The 25,156-nt window shown below is 41.4% G+C and overlaps 1 protein-coding gene across 2 annotated transcripts in view; it reads right to left on the bottom strand.

Annotated features, from left to right (window-relative positions):
• slc9a7 (solute carrier family 9 member A7) overlaps positions 1 to 25,156 on the bottom strand; it is a 75,679-nt gene that overhangs the window by 9,136 nt on the left and 41,387 nt on the right. Inside the window, exons 9-14 of one of the 2 annotated variants that reach the window (XM_062975335.1) lie at positions 24,870 to 24,958; positions 23,700 to 23,813; positions 21,993 to 22,104; positions 19,108 to 19,261; positions 6,815 to 6,874; positions 1,921 to 1,984 (exon numbers count right to left, since the gene is read on the bottom strand). In XM_062975335.1, coding sequence (XP_062831405.1) covers positions 1,921 to 1,984; positions 6,815 to 6,874; positions 19,108 to 19,261; positions 21,993 to 22,104; positions 23,700 to 23,813; positions 24,870 to 24,958 — 593 coding nt within the window. The remainder of the gene's footprint in view (positions 1 to 1,920; positions 1,985 to 6,814; positions 6,875 to 19,107; positions 19,262 to 21,992; positions 22,105 to 23,699; positions 23,814 to 24,869; positions 24,959 to 25,156) is intronic. The other variant, XM_062975336.1, reaches the window with a different exon arrangement.

The following is a 25,156-nucleotide window of genomic DNA, read 5'->3' as shown; positions in this document are numbered from 1 at the left end:
GTAATGTTCCAGAAGCATTCTCTTCTGATGTTTCGCCCACATCTATGTCAGAAGTTATGAGGTCTTTTGGAAATTAGGCAGGTGGGGTTTATATATCTGTGGAATGTCCAGGGTGGGGGAAAGGACTCTTGTCTGTTGGAGGCAAGTGTGAAGGTTGCAATTGGCCACTTTGATTAGCATGGAATGGCCTTTCAACTTCAAAGCCTGGTTGCCTCCTGCCTGGGGGAATCCTTTGTTGGGAGGTATTAGTTGGCCCTGATTGTTTCATGCCTGGAATTCCGCTGTTTTCTGAGTGTTGTTCTTTATTTACTGTCCTGAATTTAGAGTTTTTTAATACTGGTAGCAGATTTTGTTCACATTATTATGTTTATGTTTATCTATATCCTGCTTTTTCTCTCAACAAGAAGACTCCAAGTGGCTAAAGGTTGAAGACATTGCTTCTATCTTTTAAAAAAAGTTAGAATGGTACACTTATATTAGGAAAAGTGATTATGTTTAAGAAATCCCAGACTAGACTAAACTTCAGTAGTACTAATATGTTAAACATAATCCTTTTAATGCAACAGCAGAACCACAAAGTTATTAGGCCAGCTGTTTTCCAGCTGTTACTTGGTTTTTAGTCCTGGTTGCTGCTTTGTTCTTTTGCTGAAACCCTGCTGAGCTAAGCCAGAAGGAAGGAAAGATCTGGACCCAGATTAAGTCGGTTCTCACTTGTTAAAACATTTCTTGGGAAATTGAAATAGACACTTGTGCTCTGTGCAAGTACTTCCACCACACAGAATGCAAAAGCAGCTCCGTTTATGGAAAGACTTGGTTTTGCTTTAAAGTAGATGTTGTTTTAAAATTAACAGAAATACAGAAAATGGTGGGAAGAAAAAGAGAAAATAATTAGAAAAACACCAGTAATGGCAATATATTCAAGAAGGTAAAGTCCACTGAGTGAACTTGTGAAGGATACTACTGTCCTAAGACTCGCCCCACAGTTCCAATCCTTGTTGCTCAACTTCCCCTTTACCTTCAAGATCTCTCCTTTAATCTTGTATCTAAGCATGTTTTTAAAATGCTGTAGAAATAAAACTAGTAAAAAATTATTATACAACAAATAAGTTAGTCACAAACTCCTTGAACTCTTTCCACACTCCTTCCAGCTCCCATCAACCCCAAAATCTCATTCAGTCCTAACTGACTCTCCTTATAGACATTTCTAATCCCTCTTTTCTTCCATAGCTCCCCACCAGCATCTCATGAGCTGGATCGGCCTTATCCCACTTTCCACTTCACACTAACTTACTCCATGATGTAACAACAGTAGCAGCGAAGGGCCTATAGGCCACACTGAACTCCCTAGAGAAGAGTTAAGGTTTTTTCAAAATCCCTATTAGGAGATTTTAGGTGTTTTCCCCCTCATCACTTGCTCTCGATCTGTGATCAAGTAGAATGTGAGATCTCTGTCCTGACAGCTCATCTACTGGAAGATTCTAAAACTAAACTAGCAAAAACATCTATAAAGGTTGATCATGATACTGTTTACAAGAAATAAAAACAAAAACAGTGTTCACAAAAGACTGGGTAACATACTCTTATTATCCTGGGCTTTTTCTATTTCTGTATTATTTTTCAGTGTTATTCAAAACCTCTGCACTGAAGATTATCAGCAAAGGGAATCATGTTGCCTTCTTGTATCATTTTTAGTTGGATCATTTTATCTTCGATATGCACTCATCTGATCATTCAGTAGTCACAAAGAATTTGTTTCTAAGAGCTACAGAAATGGAGCTTCTCAAGACATTCCCTGTTTTTCATATTAGTGTTTGGATTCTTGTATGCAATTATTTCTCAGAACATTTGCACAGCTATAAAATACATTCATATAAGCAGCATCTAAGTGTTACTGATCGATTGAAAACATTGACCACTTACTCCTTGTAAGACTTGGAAACTGTCATGAGTGGGCGGCTGGTCTTGATCTGGGTCAACTCCAACTCTATACAAACATCAAGAAAGAAAACAGCAGGCTGTGAATTTTGCTGAACTTGAAATGCCCTTTAGGCTGGGCTCAAGGCCATTGTAAAAGGTGGCTGAACACAGCAAGAAGAAACCATGGGTATTTGTTTATGGTTCAAGAAATGTCAAAAAGCGTCTTGTATGCCAATTTTCAAGCAGTCACTGCTGGCACATAATTGTATGATTAAATCATATCACACTCCCATTCCAAGGCTATTTCAGGTTAAACACTTATTTAGGATTTTACAAATCTTCAGGGGCAAAATCATGTTATAAAACTGCAGAGATCAGGAAAAAATAAAAATATAACACCGGTTGCTATGAGTAGTACATTAGACTAACTGGATTATCATTTTTACCTAGCAACATTATGGTTATGAGTTCTTAGCATCAGCTGCTTGCCCAAGGAAGCAGTGGGACATTGATAGGGTTCCCTTTGCCTCTTGGTTCAAAATCAGCCCTGAAGGAAGGACATTACTGGCTTGTAACAATTATCATAGCTAAGATACTTCAAATCAAAGGAGCTCCTGAATAGCAGCAAATTGTTATGGTCTAGTTGCACAGAAAGCCAGTAGATCAGTTCAGTGAAGACTGCAGGAGAAAGCCACTTTTCAAGGTATACAAATTTCAAAGCATGAAAAAGGAAAGCCATTAAAGCAGCAAAGTCTGTCAGCAATCCAGCACAATCCATATGATAAACCCAACATAGCATAATTCTTGATAGAGTATATAAAACCAACACCAAACATAAATTATGCGTTAAAGAAGAAATCGGATCCCCAAAAGCTTGAAATACATGGGACAGATACCATTCTTAATATTTCTATTTTAATGTTCACAAGTGGCAGGACGACAAAAGAAAAGTAGCTTGACTTCTAGGGTTGAAAGCAGTTGGCCAGTGGGAAGGTTTACCAGAGTGTTGAGTACTCTGCCTTGAAGACCCCCAAATACCTTTCTCCTTCCTAGAGCTGAATTTGATGTCATCTTGCCACATCATATGCACACTCCCATATTCACCTCTGTGACAAGTGTCACCTCAAGGCTGGGTCTATAATTTCTAACCTTGGAAGCCTGCCACTCTCACCTTGCCCTATGGTCCCCCTATAAAATCTCTCCTTGGAGTCTTGGGTTTTCATGTGACCTTGCTGTGGACATGTTTGTTGGAAAATTGTTTCTTTGATGGTAAAAATTACTACCCATGTTTCAAGTGAGCAAAGTGAATTAGCATCAGTATTAAAAGATTATACAATTCAACTTTATATATTATACCTAGCAGAACAGTTAATGGTTTGACAAGTTCCAGTGGCTAGTTTCAAAACAGCGCACAAAATATAAACCAGGTACAGGTTGAACATCCCTTACCTAAATGCTTTAAAATTGTCGATATGAGTGGCTGAAAGTGACACCTTTACTTTCTGGTGGTTAAAGGCACACAAATTTTGTTTCAAGCACAAAATTGTTTAAAAATATTGTATAAAATTAGCTTTGGGTTATGTGTATAAAGTGTATATAAAACATAAATATATTTCACATTTAGACTTGAGTCTCGTCTTCAATATATCACAGTATGTAGATATTTGAAAACACTGGCATTCCAAAATAAAACAAAAAATCCAAAGTACTTTTGGTCCTGTACATTTTAGACAAGGGATATTTAACTTGCATTATCAGACTTCCTTTCACTCAGCGTCATCCAGTGACTCCAATTCCCAATTCTCTCTCTTCACAGACTTCTTCAACTATTACCAACTGACTTGTCTGTCCAAAGTCAACCTCCCTTTTTACAAATTTCCTTTCTCTCCACATTTTAAAGCCTGAATTCTTTCTGCTTGGACAGATGATCTTTAGTTATTACAAGCACTGCTCACACTCACATAAATCACTATTCATATTTGCAGAGATTTCTCTCTCTTTTTCTCTTTTCCCTGCAAAGGTTTCATATCCTCTGCTATCCTCAGTATGAATAGACAGACATGTGCAAGCTATTTCAGAAGAACTGAAAAATGTCCATTCATCAGATTCCTCCTCCTTCACTGAAAGAGAAAACTGCATGAGGATCTCTCAAGGATAAAAATGAGTGCCTTCCTTAATCTACTTCTCTTAAAGATTTTCAAATTCTCAATCCCTTTCCTTGCTACAGTAGCTGATGAAGAAATACCCATAATCATAGAATTATATAATTGGAAGAGACCACATGGGCCATCTAGTCCATGCAGATAAAGCACCACCAAAGTTTCCTCTTTCTACTAAGATAACCAAAGAACCCCTTTTTATTGTTTTTAATTTCTCTGGCAAGTTTGAGCTCATTTTGCGCTTTAGCCTTTTGGATCTTTTCTTTACACGTGTTGGTTATTTGTTTGAATTCCTCTTTGGTGATTTCCTCCCTTTTCCATTTCTTCTATGTGTCCCTTTTAAGTCTTAGCTTAGTTAAAAGTTCTTTGGACATTCATTCTGGTTTCTTTAGACTTCTCTTATTTTTTCTCCTTATTGGCACTGTTTGCATTTGTATCTTCAGTATCTCGATTTTAAGAAACTCCCTTCTCATTAAACATTCTTATCCACAGGCTCATACTCAGTATTTCCTACATTTCCTAAAGTCAGCTCTCCTAAAATCTAGAATACATGCCTGATTTCTCTTAGTTTTCACTTTCCTCTGTATCACAAACTCCAGGAGTTCATGGTCACTCTAACCTAAGGTTCCCACCAGTTCCACTCTATTGACCATTTCCTCAGAGTTGGTTAGGATCAGATCCAGAATAGCTGATCCCCTTGTTGCTACTTCCACCCTCCGGACAATAAAATTATCTGCAAGGCAAGTGAGGAATTTGTTCGACTTTGTACTCTTGGCAGAGTTTGTTTTCTAACAAATATCAGAATAGCTGAAATCTCCCATTACTACTATATCTCTTCTTTTGACATGTTTGGTCATCTGTTCAAGAAAGGCTTCATCCAGGTCTTAGTCAGGCTTCAGTGGAGGTCCGTAGTAGACCCCAACAACTACATCTTTTTCAGTTCTCTCTCCTTTAATTCTTATCCAGATCCTCTCAACCTGATTATCAGGGCTGAAGTTCTGAATCTCTTCACAAGTGAAAACATCCTTGACCTATCATGCTACTCTACCCCGTCTCCTATTTAGTCTGTTTCTCTGACATAAGCTATACTCCTTCATTGTGTGTTTATTCATTCAGTCGCTTTCGACTCATGATCTCATGGACTTAGCCCATGCTAGAACTTTCTGTTGACCATTGCCACCCCCAGCTCCTTCAAGGCAGAGTCAGTCACTTCATGGATAACATCCATCCATCTTGCGCTTGGTTGGCCCCTCTTCCTTTTTCTTCCATTTTCCCCAGTATCATTATTTTCTCAAAGGTATCCTTTCTTCTCATGTGGCCAAACTACTTCATCTTTGTCTCTAATATCCTGCCCTCCAGTGAGCAGCCGGGCTTTATTTCCTGGAGTATAGGCTGATTTGATTTTCTTGCGGTCCAAGGCACTTTCAGAATTTTCCTCCAACACCACACTTCAAAAGCATCTATCTTCCTTCACTCAGCCATCCTTATGGTCCAACTATCGCATCCATAAGTTACTATAGGGAATACCACTGCTTTAGCTATGAGAACCTTCATTGCCAGTGTGCTGCCTCTACTCTTAATTATTTTATTGAGACCTCTCCATTACTATATTCCAATTATAGGACTTAACCCACCAGGTTTCAGTGATGCCTATTACACAGTAACTGTTTTGTTGTGCTAAGAATTCCCCTTCATCTTATTTTCCCATGCTCTGTGAATTAATGTAGAGACATCTAAGCCCATGGGACATTCTCCCTAGCTGGTTATTTGAGATTATTTATTTTATTTATTTGCAATATTTATATCCCGCCTTTCTCTACCCCGAGGGGAACTCAAGGCGGCTTTCTGTCCTCTCACTGCCTGGTACTTGTTCTGTTTGTCCAACTCTTTCTATAGCCTTTGGGCTGTTTCGTCTGGGCCTTGATAAAGTTCTGTCTCCAAGAATATTGTTACCCTTCCCCACTTGCTCTTGCACATATCTGTGTTTGTTTCAGTTACACTCCAAAGCAAAGATCCTATATGCTACACAGACCTATTTGTCTTCAATAAATGTCTACTAGTTTCATCCCTATTTAATTTTGAACATGCATAAATTCTGTTGAATGCTCACTTTCACTACCAAATTAACTTGCTGCTACAATACAACTTCCTTACCTATGGATTTGACATCTATGCTCCATAAAATATGACTGCAAGGAGTGTTTGAGAGTCTCTCTGTGTCCTCCAGGGCACTTCTGTGAAATATCTCTGGCCCAGTTACAGTCAAAATATAGAATTCACTATTATCCATGGTTTCAGATATCCACTGGGGGTCTTGGAACATATCATGCCATGGAGATGGGGGTTGCAATGTGCTGTAATTTATTTTTCAATCATATTCTCTACACCACAATAAAGAATGAAATCATGGAACTTTATAGTAACAGTCCAACAAAAGATGAAATGTCACAGCTTCAGCTGAAAGTAACTAATTCAGCTTGATCTACAGGATTTCCCTAGAAAAGATGTACTTGTGCTTTTTGCACTTCCTTCAGTTTTTAGATAGCAGAACATGGAGAATGGTATCCTTTCAACCCCCATAAAGCAAGATCTGCAGGAAAAGTCAAGGATACTGTAAACCAGTCTGCAGCATTAAGGGAAAGACATGCAGCAGGAAAGAGTAAACACACTTGACGTCAGAGAGATGAAGAAAGCCAAGCATCAGGTAAAGCTCATTACCAACTGAATTATTCTATCACCTGAAGTACATCCAGCGGCTTTCATTCATCTCCTCCACCGATGAGACATGTTCGCCAACTCTAATATAGGCATAAGAATGGAGTTTATTTATATATATGTTATCCCTCCTTTAAAAATTAAGCTACTTAGGTGTGCTCTATGCAAATACAAATATTGAAAAAATGGGATCAACCAATATGTTAAAAATGATAAATAATATAAAATTTTAACTAAAAAAGCATACAAAAACACAATAAAAACAACACTGCCAGAAATTAAGAATGAATTGAGAATCCAGTTGGAAAACTTATGTGAGAAGCATTGTATAACTGGAATATAACCACTAAAATTCTCTTGCTCTTTCATGGTACTTAACATGGATCCGTGAAAGAAAAGGCTTGAGAGCTTTTAATAATCATGACGCAAAGACCATAATGATGCAAAAGTAACAAAAACATTTAAAAAATAAATGGCAAAGATATAATGAGCCGGAGGCCAAAAACTAGAGTGGTGACCTAGATCTGTATTTCCCATACTATTTTTAATGTTTCTCCATCCTCTGGACCATTTTTCTACTCTGTCCCTCCATGACAGTGAAATACTGTTATCTCCTTTTGTAGGGTGCATTCTTCTCCAGTCTCCTTATCTGAACCCCGTTTCCTCTGTTCATCTCCTCTCGAATACTCATTTTTCCCCTTCCCTTTGTTTGCCCATTGCCTGTTCCTCAAACTCCCTTTCAGATTTCTGGTCCATTTCCTTCAGCATCCCTAATTCTGGCTGCCCATCTTTTAACATTCCCCCTTTATAGCTCAGAGCTAGGTCTCAATGATAAACACACAATAAAACCAAACAGTAAACTTAAAAAATAGAGTAACAAAAAAGTGATAATCATTTAGAAACAGTCACTTCCTGGGGATGAGATGCAACACAGATTACTGAACGAACATTACATGTCAATCCTAACTTTATTCTTATATATTCTGTCTCTAGGTTTATAAAAGTTGGAATCTAATTCTAATCTACTCTAAGTACAGAACTCTGTGTTAATAGAAGTGATAATATTACAAACCAACAGTGGGAAGGTTGTATTTCACCAAATGCTGTTGCATTTTAATATAGTGACTAAAGTATATCCTAGTAACTGATGTTCAAAAACTATAGCAGTGCAAGCAGGAACAGGGAAATCTACTCCTCCCTCTCATTTTTCCCCCTAAAGTTCCCAAATTCTTTGTTTTGGGCTTCACTGCACTTGAAGGGAAATATTCGCTTCATGAAAACATAGTGGGTTCCTCTCAGGAGACTAGAGACCCAATGGACAGATATACTCCATGGGTGTTCCTGGTTTTGTGATGACCCATGGGCCTTGTAGTCCTGCTCAGGACATTGTAATCCCTGATGAAGAAGAAAACTTGGGTTTTTTACCTTCCCAGTCAGAACTGGAATCTTCTCAGCCAGATCTTTCCCAGGCAGATCTGGGAACCTTGCACCTGCAAGAAAGTTGTGTCCCAGAAGTATGTCAAACAAACCCAGAGCCCACATCTCCCGTGTTCTTGCGCCGTGAGTTTTGTAAACAACAGAGGGGTTTGGAAGCAGCTTCGCGCAGGAGTGCGAGGATAGCAGCTAAGAATGTAGCCAATTAAGACTGTTTTCCGTGAGAATCTTTAGGGAGTCAAACATCTGGTCCCAGAGTTTAGCTTTCGTTTCTGGTTCCCAGAGAACTGCTTCGGCGAGAAAGTTAGACTCTATATAGGTGTTTTACCCGCGTAGTAACTTCGCGGAGTCAATTCGTCAACCTCCGGAGCGAGTTGTGTCTGGACAGCGCGCTCCGTTTCAAGCCTCGCTCCTGCTCAAGCCTTGCCCTGCTTTCCAGCCTTCGCTCCTGTTTTGCCTTTGTTTACCTACGGACCTTGCTTGTTTCCCAGGACTAAACATTGCCTTGTATCACGGATTTTACCAAGTTTTTCCACGGACCTTGTTCTTGTTCCTTGTTACCTTGTTCCACGTTTTAAGCCTTGTTTCAAGTATCAAGTTATTTCCTAGCCTTGCTCAAGTTTATGGACTAAAGGACCTTGTCATCTCCCCTCACTTTGCCTGGCAAAGTGAGTGTTTCGGTTATTGGATTACAACTTTGGACCTTAATATTTCATATTGGACATCGCTTTTTTGGACTAATTTAGACCTTTCCTGAAAGGTCTGCTTTTGGACTATTTCATATACTTGCTTTTATTAACTTTATATATTCCTTCAATAAAGATATTAGTTAGATTCTGGCCTCTGTGTTTGGTTATTGGTGCCTTTGCAGCCTGGGTCCTGACAGTTTGACTCCGCCACCCATAAGCACCAATTAACCAAGGCCAGAATGTCGACCGGAGCCGCGCCGGCTGGGCAGCCGCTCAGCTACACCATCAGCAAAGATGAAGTGGACCGCATCCGTGACAGACTCAACGCGCAGGATGGAGAAATAAAAGGATTGAGGGAGCGCGGAGTCCGCCTCCCGGCCATGGCGTTGCCAACTAAGTTTTCTGGAGAAGCTTCCAAGGTCCAAGTCTTCCGCCGCCAGTGCCAGGCTTACCTAGAGGCCCGTGCCGCCGAGTTTCCCCAAGAAGACATCAAGGTGGCGTGGGTTTACAGCCTTCTAGACGGACCAGCGGCCAGCTGGGCGACGGCCCTATTCGATCAAGCCTCTTCCCACCTAAGAACAGCGCAACGCTTCTTGGATCACCTTAAGGAGACCTGGGGAATCGAGGACAATTTGGAGGCAGCCGGCCATAAACTCCGGCGCCTCTTTCAAGGAGACAGACCCATGTCTCAGTACATAGCTGAGTCCCGAGTGCTGGCCCACAGCACCGGCTGGAACGATGTAGCCCTCAGGGGGCAATTTCGGGAGGGTCTCAACATTGAAATGCTGGAAGAAATCTCCAAGGTGGACCCTCCCCAGTCCCTCGAAGCACTCATTGACCAATGTTTACGGGCTGAAGTCTTGATTGCCAACAGGAAACAATGGGTACGTGGTCAGAGCGGTAGAACTGGGGCAAAACCCCCCGCTCCCGCCAGCGTCCAGCCGCGTCCAGTGTGGAGACCCCCACCACCAACCCCATACCCCAGAGGGAGCGAGGAGGTGCCGATGCAGTTGGGCAACGTGCGACCCAGGTTAGATGCCGCCGAGAAGGCCCGTCGCCAACGCTTAAATCTCTGCTGGTATTGCGGAAATGGGGGCCACTTCGCCAGAGAGTGTCCAGCCAAAGGGAAGCCCGCCGCCCGTCTTGCGGCGGCGTCCTCCACGGAGACGAAGGCGTCTGAGGCGGCTGGCACACAGCCGGCGGGGGAAGCCAACGACCGGGCGTAGAGAGGCTCGCCAACCCGGTCAGAAAACCCATTCAAGAGCCGCCAACCGGGGTCCTGTTCCTTCTAGTGGTCACCTTATGGTCAGCAAAAAGGGGACCCGTCATGATCCACGCCATGATAGACTCCGGAGCCACCAACAACTTCATTGACAGAGAGTATGCCGACTCTCTGGGATTACAATATCATGACTTCAAGAATGCCCGTGTGGTGCAAGCCATAGACGGCCGCCCCCTCAAGACGGGGCCCGTAAGCCAGTGGTCAGAACCCACCAGGATGTGGATAAGGGAACATATGGAAGAGATTTCTTTCTTTGTTACCGAGGTTCCCCATTTCCCTGTGATTTTGGGAATCCCGTGGCTGACTCTCCACGACCCAAACATCTCCTGGTCCAACAGAGAACTGCAGTTTGCTTCAAAATACTGCCAAAACCATTGCCTCGTAGCCAAGGTCTGCCATGCCACAGAGACCGAGCCCATCATCACCCTGCCCAAGAAGTACTCCGAGTATTGGGATGTATTCAATGAAAAAGAAGCCGAGAAATTACCCCCACATAGACCTTATGACTGTGCCATTGACTTAGTGGAGGGGGCCCCGATCCCGCGAGGGCACCTATACTCCCTGACTGAACCGGAGCAAGAAGCTCTCAGGGAATTCATAGAGACAAACCTTCGCAAGGGATTCATCAGACCCTCTCAATCCCCAGCCGCCTCCCCAGTAATGTTTGTGAAGAAGAAGTCAGGGGAATTACGCTTGGTGGTGGACTACAGAGCATTGAACAATATCACCAAGCGGAACAGTTATCCCCTGCCCTTAATCTCGGATCTACTGGACCGACTTCGAGGAGCCAAGGTCTACACCAAGCTGGATCTTCGAGGGGCTTATAATCTAGTTCGCATCAGAGAAGGGGACGAGTGGAAGACTGCCTTTCAGACTAAATTCGGATTATTCGAGTCCCGAGTTATGAATTACGGATTATGCGGAGCCCCCGCAACGTTCCAGCATTTTGTCAATGATATTTTTCAGGACTATCTAGATCGGTTCTTGATAATCTACCTGGACGATTTTTTGGTGTTTTCTAGATCACAATCAGAACATGAGAACCACGTCAAAATGGTGTTACAACGTTTGCGAGATCATGGACTTTATGCCAAGTTGGAAAAATGCGCTTTCGATCTACAAGAGGTAGATTTCCTTGGTTACCGTATCTCGCCTCTAGGGCTCTCCATGGATCCAGCCAAGGTTTCAGCAGTATTGGAATGGCGGGCGCCAACTAACAAGAAAGAGGTGCAGCGTTTCTTGGGGTTCGCGAACTATTACCGCAAGTTCATTCCAGATTTTGCCCGCTGGTCTGACCCAATCACTAGCTGCATCCGTGGAAAACAGCCCTTCCGCTGGACTGATCAAGCAGAGAAAGGGTTTCAGCAACTAAAAAAATTATTCACGTCCCAGCCAATTCTACAGCACCCAGATCCTGGAACTCCTTTTGTTGTGCAAGCGGACGCCTCGGATGTGGCAATTGGGGCTGTACTCTTACAACCGGTGGGAGACCACCTTCATCCCTGTGCCTTTTACTCCCGTCAACTAACCACACCAGAGAGAAATTACACCATTTGGGAAAAGGAACTACTGGCCATAAAGGCAGCCTTTGAAACTTGGAGACATTGGCTAGAAGGGGCCAAATTTCCCATTGAAGTCCACACTGATCATCGAAATCTAGAACATCTAAGAACTGCCCGCAAACTAAATCAGAGGCAGCAACGTTGGGCTTTATTCTTTGAACGTTTCAACTTCCAGATCCATTATGTGACCCCAGCCCAAACCAAGCAAGCAGACGCCCTGTCACGTAAACCGGAATACGCTGCAGGACGCAAGGAGACCTTTGAATCCCAACTACTACAACCCGAGAACTTTGCCACGCTCACAGTGGGGAACACCAAATCCACTCCCATTGGTTCAACTTCCTCTACTCCAGGACCCATCTGTGCTCAAGAAATCAGGGCTAGTCAGCAAGCAGATACCTGGGCGCAAGACCAACTTCGTCAAGGTCTGCATTTTCCCTTTTCGCTTAAAGATGGACTGCTTTGCTATAGAAATCATGTTTATATCCCACCCGGACCGGGCAGGGAAAAAGCGCTTCGTCTGTGTCATGACTGCAAACCAGCAGGGCATTTCGGACTATTTAAAACCATGCATCTGATCCTAAGGGATTTTTGGTGGCCCAAGATCCGCAAAGATGTGGAAAAATATGTCAACACCTGCCCAGTATGCCAGCGCTCCAAGATAAGAAGGGAGAAACCCTCAGGGCTTCTGCATCCCCTTCCTAACCCATCTCGGCCATGGGAAATAATTTCTGCGGATTTCATCACTGACCTACCACCTTCCTGTGGATTCACCACGATCCTAGTGGTGGTGGACCTTTTCACCAAGTTAGCCCATTTCATTCCCTGTGAAGGTCTTCCCACGGCCAAAGAGACTGCAGATCTATTCCTTCAACATGTTTTCAGACTACATGGATTGCCCAAGAGTTTAGTCACAGACCGTGGATCTCAATTCACCTCTCGTTTTTGGAAGGCACTACAAAAACTATTGGGCATAGACTCTCGCTTATCTTCAGCTCATCATCCCCAAACAGATGGGCAAACGGAGCGCACCAATGCCACTTTGGAGCAGTATCTTCGCTGTTATGTAAACTACCAACAGGACAATTGGGCTTCTCTGTTACCACTGTCGGAGTTTGCCTTTAACAATGGAGTTCAAGCTTCTACAAAAGAAACGCCGTTCTTTGCAAACTACGGCTTCCATCCACGTTTCTTTCCCCCTGTCATTGAAACTTCAGAAGTTCCCGCAGCAGAGGATTGGCTGCAGGAACTCACAGCGGTACAACAACTTTTGCTCCAGCAACTAGACCAAGCCAAGGAGGACTATAAACGCCACGCTGACAAACATCGCCAGCCGGGCCCCGAAATCAAGGTAGGAGATCGGGTTTTTCTGTCCACTCGCTTTCTGCCCTCCCACCGCCCTTGCCGGAAGTTAGATGCCCGTTTCATTGGCCCCTATCCAGTGGTGGCGCAATTAAACCCCGTGACCTTCAAACTCCAACTTCCGCGTTCAATGCGCATCCACCCAGTGTTTCACCGTTCCCTGCTCCTTCCGGCGGATGGTGTGCGTCCTGATACAGACCAACCGGCCCCCCCTCCTGTTTTGATGAATGGGGAGGAGGAGTTCGAGGTTGAGGACATTTTGGATTCTCGCTTTCACCGCCGCCGCCTACAATATCTCATTGACTGGGTGGGTTTTGGCCCTGAGGAACGCTCTTGGGAAGACGCCTCCACAGTCCATGCTCCTGATCTAACCCGTCGCTTTCATCAGACCTATCCCGCCAAGCCGCGACCTCGCGCCTCGGGGAGAGGGCCCCAGTTTGGGAGGGGCCTTGAGGAGGGGGATAGTGTGATGACCCATGGGCCTTGTAGTCCTGCTCAGGACATTGTAATCCCTGATGAAGAAGAAAACTTGGGTTTTTTACCTTCCCAGTCAGAACTGGAATCTTCTCAGCCAGATCTTTCCCAGGCAGATCTGGGAACCTTGCACCTGCAAGAAAGTTGTGTCCCAGAAGTATGTCAAACAAACCCAGAGCCCACATCTCCCGTGTTCTTGCGCCGTGAGTTTTGTAAACAACAGAGGGGTTTGGAAGCAGCTTCGCGCAGGAGTGCGAGGATAGCAGCTAAGAATGTAGCCAATTAAGACTGTTTTCCGTGAGAATCTTTAGGGAGTCAAACATCTGGTCCCAGAGTTTAGCTTTCGTTTCTGGTTCCCAGAGAACTGCTTCGGCGAGAAAGTTAGACTCTATATAGGTGTTTTACCCGCGTAGTAACTTCGCGGAGTCAATTCGTCAACCTCCGGAGCGAGTTGTGTCTGGACAGCGCGCTCCGTTTCAAGCCTCGCTCCTGCTCAAGCCTTGCCCTGCTTTCCAGCCTTCGCTCCTGTTTTGCCTTTGTTTACCTACGGACCTTGCTTGTTTCCCAGGACTAAACATTGCCTTGTATCACGGATTTTACCAAGTTTTTCCACGGACCTTGTTCTTGTTCCTTGTTACCTTGTTCCACGTTTTAAGCCTTGTTTCAAGTATCAAGTTATTTCCTAGCCTTGCTCAAGTTTATGGACTAAAGGACCTTGTCATCTCCCCTCACTTTGCCTGGCAAAGTGAGTGTTTCGGTTATTGGATTACAACTTTGGACCTTAATATTTCATATTGGACATCGCTTTTTTGGACTAATTTAGACCTTTCCTGAAAGGTCTGCTTTTGGACTATTTCATATACTTGCTTTTATTAACTTTATATATTCCTTCAATAAAGATATTAGTTAGATTCTGGCCTCTGTGTTTGGTTATTGGTGCCTTTGCAGCCTGGGTCCTGACAGGTTTCTACTTTAATCGAAAATTTGGTAACAGAGATAGAAATAAAATGGGCATTTATTTATTTACTGTATTTATATACTGCTTTTCTCACCTCAGGAGGCCTGAAAGCAGTTTACAACAAAACAGTGGCAAAATTCAATGCCTAACATACATATAAAACCAAATCATAACATTTAAATAAGAAACATATAACTATGCATTAAAACCAATAAAATAATTAAACATAAAACAACATTTAGACATGAAAACATAGAATTAAAAACCACCTAATAAAAACATTAAAATCACATGATCCAAAATCGTAGATCAGGCTCATTCCAATTGTCAATTGCACATATTCCATATTTATTTCTTGTATTGCATTATTTTACTGGCCAAAAGCTTGGTCCCATAACCATGTCTTTGTTTTCTTTCTGAAGGCCAGGAGTGAGGGTGCTGATCTAATCTCAGAGGGGAGAGAGTTCCAGAGCTGAGAAGCAACCACTGAGAAGGCACTGTCTCACATCCCCACCAGCCAAACTAGTGAAGAAAGTGGGACCGAGAGCATGGCCTCCCCAGAAAATCTTAACCTCCGTGATGGTTCATAGAGGGAGATACATTCCAACAGGCAAGCTGGGCTGAAACCGTTTAGGGCAGTGTTTCTCAGCCTGTGGGTCCCCAGGTGTTTTGGCTTACAACTCCCAGAAACTTACCAGCTGTTAGGATTTCCGGGAGCTGAAGGCCAAAACATCTGGGGACCCAAAGGTTGAGAACCACTGGTTTAGGGCTTTATAGGCTAAAGCCAGCACCTTGAATTGTGCTTGGTAGCAGACTGGCAGCCAGTGGAGCTGATGTAACAGGTGGGTTGTGTGCTCCCTGTACGCCGCTACGGTGAGGAATCTGGCTGCAGCCCATTGGACCACTTGAAGCTTCCAAACAGTCTTCAGAAGCAACCCCATGTAGAGCACATTGCAGTAATCTATTTGAGATGTAACAAGAGAATGGATCACCGTGGCCAAGTCTGGCTTCTCAAGGTACATGATAAGGATAGATTCTTACACCATAAAAAAGAGCATTTTCATATGACTTTCTATTTTGAAGAAAGACCTCTCTTCAATAGACCTCTCTGCCTCTCAAAATACACTCTCTGCTTCTTAAAACACATGCAACTGTGCAACATTTTGTGCTCTAACATTAAAGCAAACAAACTAACAATCTGCAACAGCTGCTTAATAAACAGCCAGATAGTTGCTGGGCTTTCAAATTCACAAGTGCACAGTCATTCACTTCCATGCTATTAATCGACACAACATTTTAGTGGCAGCTTGGTTTCCTTCTTCCGTTCATCAGCAAACTAGTTTATGTCAGCTGTTATGTGCATAAGAACACTGCCAGTGGTTTATGGTTTCCTGAGTCAAGTATCTTCTTCTCTCAGTATTATACTTTTATAGAAGAGCTGAAGAGAGATTAGATTCTAAGCACATTTATGCATAATGTTAAAATAACTGCACTCCTCTTATAACAGACAGACTGATTACAATAACTGTCCATTTTAAGCAGTTGCTAGAAAAATCAGCAAAAAACAAATTATGGAGGAAAAGCAGTAAATCTGAGCCAGTCCAGATATTTAGGTGTAAGGTGACAACACATCACACTTCAATGTTACACAAGTGCCAACCACCTTATTAGAAAAACCTAGTTTTATGCAGATATACTCAAAAGTCACTCTCACTAAATGCATACCGGTTAGAGCTTAAACAATTTATTTTTGGGCTATACCTAGGAGAGAAGTCATTTTTCTAGTCTCTGAGATTTCAGCATCAAATTTGGCTTCTATAGGAAGCATTACTGGTACCCTTTGATCTTCCATGTTAGCTCTCACCAGAAGTATTTTGAAATACACCCTGTAGCTTAAATCCTAGGCAAGCATTTCTATTATGTTGCTTCAAATTACAAGTACCGTATATACTCGAGTATAAACTGATCCAAATATAAGCTAAGGCATGTAATTTTACCGCAAAAAACTAGGAAATCTTATTGACTCGAGTATAAGTCAAGTGTGGGAAATGCAGCAGGTACTGGTAAATTTAAAAAATAAAAATAAAAATAGATATCAATAAAATTACATTAATTGAGGCATCAGTAGGTTAAAATGTTTTTGAATATTTAAGATAATAAGATTATCCAACTCTGATTTCCTATATACTGAGTATAAGCCAACCCTAATATAAGCCAGCCAGGACCCTCACTCGAGTATAAGCTGAGGGGGGGGGGTCTTTTTCAGCCCTAAAAAGGGCTGAAGAACTCAGCTTATACTCAAGCATATACGGTATATTGTCAGGAAAGCAAGATGAAGAATAGAACTGTGATGTCACTCTCATGAGATGGAGAGCCAGAGTGGTATAATGGTTTGCGCACTGGGCTATAACTCTGTTGCCCCAAGGCAAGGCAAAGGATTATCATTTTGCAAAGAAACTCCTATGATAAGCCTCAGGATCACCACAAGTCGGAAGTGACTTGAAGGCCTACCACAACTATGACAAACACAGAAGAATATTTTTGGTTTTAATTTTCACTGCAGTACCTAAAATAGTGACCCTTTTCTAAAAGGTATTAACATTGCAAATGACTGCCATCTCCTGGATTAAAGGTTGCATCTCATGCAGTTTTTATAACTTTTTATTCAATTGCTTAATGATGCTTTGGAATTAGTGAAGATGCACTCAGATAAGGAAGAAATAATAAACCTAACCATGTTTTGAGAGCACATACCTCTTTACATTGAGAAATTACAAAACTATGGTTCCAGTCTAAGGGCCATGGATCCCTTCTGTGGAATCCTGGGGCCTGTAGTTTTTTCAAGCACCAGAACTCTCTCTGGCTGAGAAGTCTAAATATTCCTCCTTAAACTGCAAATCCCTGGATTCTATTGAAGACAGCCATGGCTGTTAAAGCAAAATCATAGCACTACAATTGTGTGATGTGTAAAGGCCCCCTGAATGCTTTATTCCATGTGGAAGAATACTTCCATACCCATGGCACAATTCATAGGCCATGCTTTCCTCCATAGATCAGAGCTACTGATCTGTAGCCCTAGAAATGCATTGGGAAATGGGCTACTCTTTCGGACTCTGCCCACGTTTCTCTGTAGTTTAGCTGTGTCACAGAGTTAGGGAAAATGCTTTTCCCCAACAGCAACCCCAGTAATTCTAGCAATCCTGTGTCCTAGATATCTAGTAGAGATTATAAATCAGTGGGTTGCTGTGAGTTTTCCGGGCAGTATGGTCATGTTCCAGAAGCATTCACTCCTGACGTTTCACCCACATCTATGGCAGGCATCCCCATAGGTTGTGTGGTATATTGGAAACTAGGCATATTGGAAACTAGGATTCCCCCAGGCAGGATTCCCCCAGGCATTATAGCTGCAAGACCATCAAATGCTAATCAAGGTGATTAATTACAACATTCATGCTTGCCTCCAACAGACAAGAGTTCTTTCTCCCATCCTGGACTTTTCACAGATATATATATACAGTGGAGTCTCACTTATCCAAGCCTTGCTTATCCAAGCCTCTGGATTATCCAAGCCATTTTTGTAGTCAATGTTTTCAATATATCGTGATATTTTGGTGCTAAATTCGTAAATACAGTAGTTACAACATAACATTACTGCATATTGAACTACTTTTTCTGTCAAATTTGTTGTATAACATGATGTTTTGGTGCTTAATTTGTAAAATCATAACCTAATTTGATGTTTAATAGGCTTTTCCTTAATCCCTCCTTATTATCCAAGATATTCGCTTATCCAAGCTTCTGCCAGCCAGTTTAGTTTGGATAAGTGAGACTCTACTGTATATATACATCTCCCTTGCCTAGTTTCCAATATACCTCACAAGCTCTGAGGATGCCTGCCATAGATGTGGGTAAATGTCAGGAGAGAATGCTTCTGGAACATGGCCATACAGGCAGGAAAACTCACAGCAACCCAGTGATTCCGGTCATGAAAGCCTTCGACAACACAGTATAAATCAGATTTCTAAAAAGGATGAAGGTTTACTTGTATCTGCCTAGAAGTACTTAGATATCAATTTACAGGGTCAAAAGAGAGGGTCTGAGACACCCATTACTTGTGGGGTACGAGTATATGGAAGGTTGCCCTCAAGCCCATATAGCACCGAATGCAATATTCCAGACTAGAAAAATGGTGCTGCCCTGTTGCAGGAAGAAGACTTTGGGATAAACTGTATTTCTATTTATGTGTGAATAAAATCTATAGGATTATTTTCCACTCTCCCCTTGCAGATTATGAGATTAATAGGTAGCACCACTGAAAAACATGGGGAAATAAAGAGAAACAAAGAGTGTCTAGGATTTATGACCAACAACATGGGCGAGCTTTATTTTGATTGTCTGCTCTAAACCTGCAAATGCATAGTTTAAAAGCTACCTTGTGTTTTGTTAAAGCAAAATAATTGTCCTCTCAAGGAATAACAAGATTGTCATTAGAATATTTTGCACAGTTGAAAATGTAAAATATAAACATGTTTCAATACAAATTTGAGACAAGTACCTTATATTCAGCCAGGAAAGCATGGGAGTCGTGCCTCCTCCAATAATCCAAACAGTAAAGAAGACAATAAGGAGTGTTGTGGAGAACATCATTTGATGGGCGTAGGTTGCTGTGTCTCTTATGGCTAGCGCAAATGCCATGGCTCCCCTGAGACCTGTGAGTAACAGCAGAGAGGAACAGAAATCTTATAATTAGGGATGTAGGAGAAACTCGCTTGAGTTACATTTTAATAGTACAGTAGTGTGTCTAATTGTACTTCCTCAATTAATGCAGGAAGCAAAACACCACTCTCCTGCAATGTTTGCACTTCTCAAAATCTTTGATGCATCTCTCTGTGTATGTTCATGATTTTGTCCTCCCAATGCATATATCAGCTACAGCATATTAAAATATGTGTTCACTGGAGATATTCCTTGCAAAAATACATGTTAGGCAAAACCTGCTTCACAATGTGCCCCTTAGAAGAAAGCATGTCACATCAATACATTTTTGAAGATATGTAATTTTTTAAAATCTTGATACAGAAATAAGGAAGAATGGTGTTGAGCCTGGAAAAAATGAACACAGAAAATGACTTGTTCGATCCTCATGTACAGCAGAGATACCATAACGGACAATACAGCAAAGACATTTGAGATCTTTGAAAGAGGCCTAGCTGTATATCTCAATATCACTTGAAGTTAAATAGGCGGCACAAGTAACAAAGCTGCCTCTGCAGCAGGGCCTCGACCATGGAGCTCCTCACCAAGGAAGCCAGGCTGGATCCATGGAAGCCTCTGGAGGGCAGGCTAAACAGTGCTGTCCCTCATGGCATTCCATGTTTGAATATGATGTTCTAACAGTTCCAAAAATGGATTCTAGGCTTGTTTTTAGGCTGCTTTTATTCTTATTTTATTTTATAAATGATTTTATCTTTGCATTGTTTTAATGTGTTTTTATTGTTTCAATGCCCCAGGAGCTCCTATGGACTGGAAGGCAATACAGAAATAGATTTTGTACAGGATGTCCCCCAACGAAGAAGAAATGCTTAATATTTGGTCATGGGATGCATGTTTTTTCCCTTCCAGTAGTGGATGAGCTTTTGACTGTTTCAAATTACTGTTTTATTTTAAATGGTTGTTTTTATATCTTCACTTTTTGCATAGTACAATTCCCATATCCACAGGACTGGTTCTCATAGCTCCGCCTACCAGCATCTGACAAAATATGCCCTCTCAAGGAATTGTCTACACTAGGCATGGGCAAACTTTGGTCCTCCAGGTGTTTTTGGACTTTTAACTCCCACAATTCCTAACAGCCTACTGGCTGTTAAGAATTGTGAGAGTTGAAGTCCAAAACACCTGGAGGGCCAAAGTTTGCCCATGCCTGGTCTAGATCCTCCAGGGGATTCTATGGTAAGCTCCCTCCAGAAGTTACTATCAAATCATGTTGAAGGACGTAGCAAATTCTTAAAGAGGGTATCTCGCTAGAAAATTTCTACTTCCTCCAGTGCAACTCTATGCTAACTTCTAGCTGAAGCATTCATTCCTGTAGGATTCACTAATAGTGTGTTGTTTTAATAAATTGTGTAAGTTGCTTTGGACCCAATATGGAGGAAAATGAGATATAAATCATATAATCAACCAATCTTTCAATCACAATTTAAAAACAGAGACATGAAGAAATATTATGCAGCCAGGAAAGAGCTAGAATAGCCACAGCATTGATAAATACTAAAAGCTTTTTGACTTTCAGTATTTTTAACTTTTGCATCTCTCCCACCCAGGATACTTACTGCTTTTAAGTAATTCCTGAAACTAAGAATTATTGTTGTTGGCTTAAATAAATTGTAGGAACGTTTTCATCCTAACATAATTTTAAAGATTTTATTTATTTTTAAACAAACATTCTATATCATACAAATAAAGGCACATTAAAACAACTTAAGACAATGCTCATATATGGAGCTTGTGGACATTAAACCTTTTACAATTTCATAAAATATGAAAGTCTGTTAACAATCAAAACTGGAAGAATTGGGAAGCTTGGAGGACCTGGGATCTGAACTGTGTAAAAGCTGCTTTGCTGGAGATTCCAAGAAGTCAGAAATAATCACTGATGATGTAATTTCCCCCCCCTCCCCCCCCACACGTGACACATTGTGAGTAATCTGAAATATGTATACAGAAAAATGGTCTTATGGAACCACATGTAGGCTGCAGGTTGTACATCACACAGCCCTGTTCTACACCTTCATATTTTTAAAAAATCTATTCTCTGAGAAGTTTAAAAGAAGGGCGAGGGACCATTAAGACTAGTGTGTCAGATATGCGTAAGACCCACACCTATGTCACATTTTGAGTTCACCTCTCCTCAAGATATGGGCAATATAGTCTGTTTTGTACAGTGACATACTTGTGCCGTTTCCAAGCCAATGTATGCCTTAACCTGGAGTTTTTTTTGTGTCATTCTAAACAACTGTCAGTCCCTGGCTTAATCTTCTTTGGAAAACAGATGACCTGCGTTAACCACACCATGAATATGTCTACTCTGGCAGGGATGCTATAATGTTAGCCAGATGAAATAGCCGTACATGTGCCTCAGTTCTTCATTTTTTAAATTTTTTTATTATCTTCAAGATTTTTTTTGCCTGAGAGGCAAATGTCATTAGGTGAGTTTGCTTTGAAATGAACTCAGAGAGATCAAAGTAGTCAAAGCATCAAAGAGGACATGTGAAGGGAGAGAGAAGGGGGAGAAAGGAGGGAGAAAGGAAAGAAATGTCTTTTTGCCCTTCCTTCCCTATTCCCCACCTACACTTTGAATTGGTAGATCTTTTATGCAGTTGGGAACATTTGTCTTCTGTTTTGTCATAAAAGTAGGTTACTAGTTCCAGAGATTTGTTTTACCTGAAAACATCAACATGTGCTGGAAATTCCAGCTGATCTTGTGCCTTCTGCCCAAATTCAAGAAGAAAGAAAGTGGATAGATGTGTGCAGCTCTTCCCAGGAAAACAGCTATCTAATCACACCATTTAGTTAAGGATTCAAGCATTCAGCAAAGCCATTTGGAGCAGGTATCTGATTGCCCAGAGGGCTGCACAGGAAAAGGATGAGAAGTTACTGATGTACACAGTTTGGTCCTGGCGAATGTTTGTCTGTTCCTCTCAGAGGGTATGTGGAAGGTTGCATCTACACTGTAGAATTAATGCAGATTGACAGCACTTAACTGCCATGGTTTAATGCTATGGAAACATGGGAGTTTTAGTTTAATGAGACTCTAGCAGTATTTGGCAGAGAAGGCTAAAAATCTTTCAAAATTACAACTCCTATGATACTATAGCATCGAGCTGTGGTAGTTTACTTGGTGTTACACTGTATCAGTTTTACAGTGTAGATGCACCCAAAGTAGTGGACAACTAATAGAGTACTTAAAGTTCCAATCATCAACCGATTTCCCCCTGAAATGCTCCCTCTACCCATAATATATGGACAAGATATAACTACAGTAAAGGTAAAGGTTTTCCCCTGACATTAAGTCTAGTCGTGTCTGACTCAGGGGGTTGGTGCTCATCTCCATTTCTAAGCCAAAGAGCCAGCATTGTCTGTAGACATCTCCAAGGTCATGTGGCTGGCATGGCTGCATGGAGCATTGTTACCTTCCCGCTGGAGCAGTACCTATTGATCTACTCACATCTGCATGTTTTCGAACTGATAGGGTGGCAGAAGCTGGGGCTAACAGCGGGAGCTCACCCCGCTCCCCGGATTCGAACCGCCAACCTTTCGGTCAGCACGTTCAGTAGCTAAGCAGTTTAACCCACTGCGCCACCGGGGGTTCCACTACAGTTGAGGGAATAATATCTAATCAATGGCATTTATAAGATAGAATTGTCAGTTACATAAGAAGAGTTTAACAACTTTTCCTTCCATTTCTGCTAAAGTTGTTTATGTACCTCATGGATTGTGAAGGGCTTTTCTGACTTCGGCCACTTTTGCTTGTCTCCACCTTCAAGAAGTAAAGACTGCAGAAACCACATCATGTACACAGAGTTCTCAACATTTCGGATCAAGATAAGAGATAAAAGTTTCTATGAATACCTAATCTATTAGGATGTGGTTGAAGAATCCAATTATTTTTCTTGTCTTGATTAAAGCAAGCAAAAACAAGATATACGATATCTGATTTTGTAAACGGAACTGCTGCAAAGTTTCAAGAGTCTCGTGTTGTTTTTTTCAAAGCTAAAAAGGAAAAGCTTGTACAGAATATAGAAAAGGATATTTTGAGATGGAAATGCTATACACACTTACCTTGGAGTATATTCTGCTCAATATAATGAAGCTACTTCTAAGCAGATACATGGGAATGCTCAATTTCAGTGTTTCTCAAACTGTGCTCCATCAGGTGTTTTGGACTTCAACTCCCAGAAATCCCAGCCAGTTTACCAGCTGTTAGGAATTATAAGGGCTGAAGTCCAAAACATCTGCAGGAGCACAGTTTGAGAAAATACTCTATTTGAAATACACTGAAGCGGAGACAGAAAAATTAAAACCTTTTTGTACAATTTTGAAATATAGCTTAGAAATGCATTACAATTCAGAACAACCATGAAAGGATACAAAAGCTCCAATGACAAATATAGGGCTGAATACATGCTTCTGGAAGGTGAACAGAGCTAAGCCCATATAAGAAAATATGAAGTTCTCTGCTAGGAAATGCAGCACTTCAAAGAGCTGGGAATGAAGAAAAATATGTCAGTGATGTTCATATTTCTCATAAAGAGAAAAACACCTGCATTCAAAGTAGCTTATTCCAAATAAAAACAACTCAAAATATTTGAAAGGGCAATTGTTTTGAAACAAATCCAGATTTTTTGTTCCCAGCAACTCTTGACTACCTTTCTATTGCAGAATTCGAAGTTGCAGCATTCCACATAACAATTTGGTGTTGCTCCTATCATTGCAGATTTGGGTTTTTTAACTTCTACAGTATGCTGATACTGACATATCTTGAAGACCATGAAAAGGCAAGTTAAATCTTCACTGAGTCTTGCAACTCACTGGGTGACCTTGTGAGAGTCACTCTTTTTCAGACTATCCTATATTACAAGAGCATTATGAAGTTAAATGAGGAGGACAGGAATTATATACACCATCTTGATTTCATTGGGGGGAAGTGCAACTAAAAGATACATAGTTTTTATGGAATAAATATCATTTCCATTGTAGGAAGAAAGTTGCATGCTGTTAGACTGGAACTCTTTTTCAAAACCTGTAGGTTTATAGGTGCAGGCATTTTTAAAGCAATTTTTAAAAATAGAGTATTTAAATATGCAACCCTGCTCTGCAATTTTACTGATACAGTTCAGTGACGACTGCACCATATCCTTCTCCCAATTGTTCATTTCACCTAATCAAATTCTGTTGTTATGTGTTATATGAGCTCCTGGGATTGGCAGTTTGGGGAAGAACATCTGTAAATTCTCACTCAGATCTCTCATGCTTCACCAAACTATAAACTCTAGGATTCTATAAGACACAACCCTGGAAGTTCAAAGTGGGATAAAAGCACTACATGTATGTAGTGTGGATAGCTCCAGGATTCCTAGTCCAATACTCAAAATGCTATACTATGCTGCCTCTCATAACCTTTATCATTCATATACAGTATTAGCATTAGCATCAGGTTTTCTCAGGATGAGTAACCTAGTATAATGAGTGAAGCCAGACAGGCTAAATGAACCCATGCTTCACTATTTAGGAAACAAAACAGAGAATATTTTCTTTCACCTGCTTGGTACGGCTTCTTGACTCAACTGACAAATTATTATACGTGTAGTGAGCTTGTGTGATTCCGCAAAACAGGACAGATACCACACCTGCCAAAACAAACAACATATCAAAAACATCATGTAAAATTCTCTTTTATAGCTTGTTTGTATTTAGGATAACATGTCTCTTTTCTTTACCTCCTTAAGTGCTACCTTGCATGAAGGCATTGTAGTTTTGCTGTTTATTCATGTGAGAGTAACTGTAGATATGAAACCAGCTTTAAAGGATAACCATCTATTCTTGAA

This window comes from Anolis carolinensis, chromosome 3 (assembly GCF_035594765.1).
Source record: "Anolis carolinensis isolate JA03-04 chromosome 3, rAnoCar3.1.pri, whole genome shotgun sequence".
NCBI lineage: Eukaryota > Metazoa > Chordata > Lepidosauria > Squamata > Dactyloidae > Anolis > Anolis carolinensis.
The sequence above is the reverse complement of the archived record's forward strand: the minus strand, read 5'-3'. Positions and strand labels throughout refer to the sequence as shown.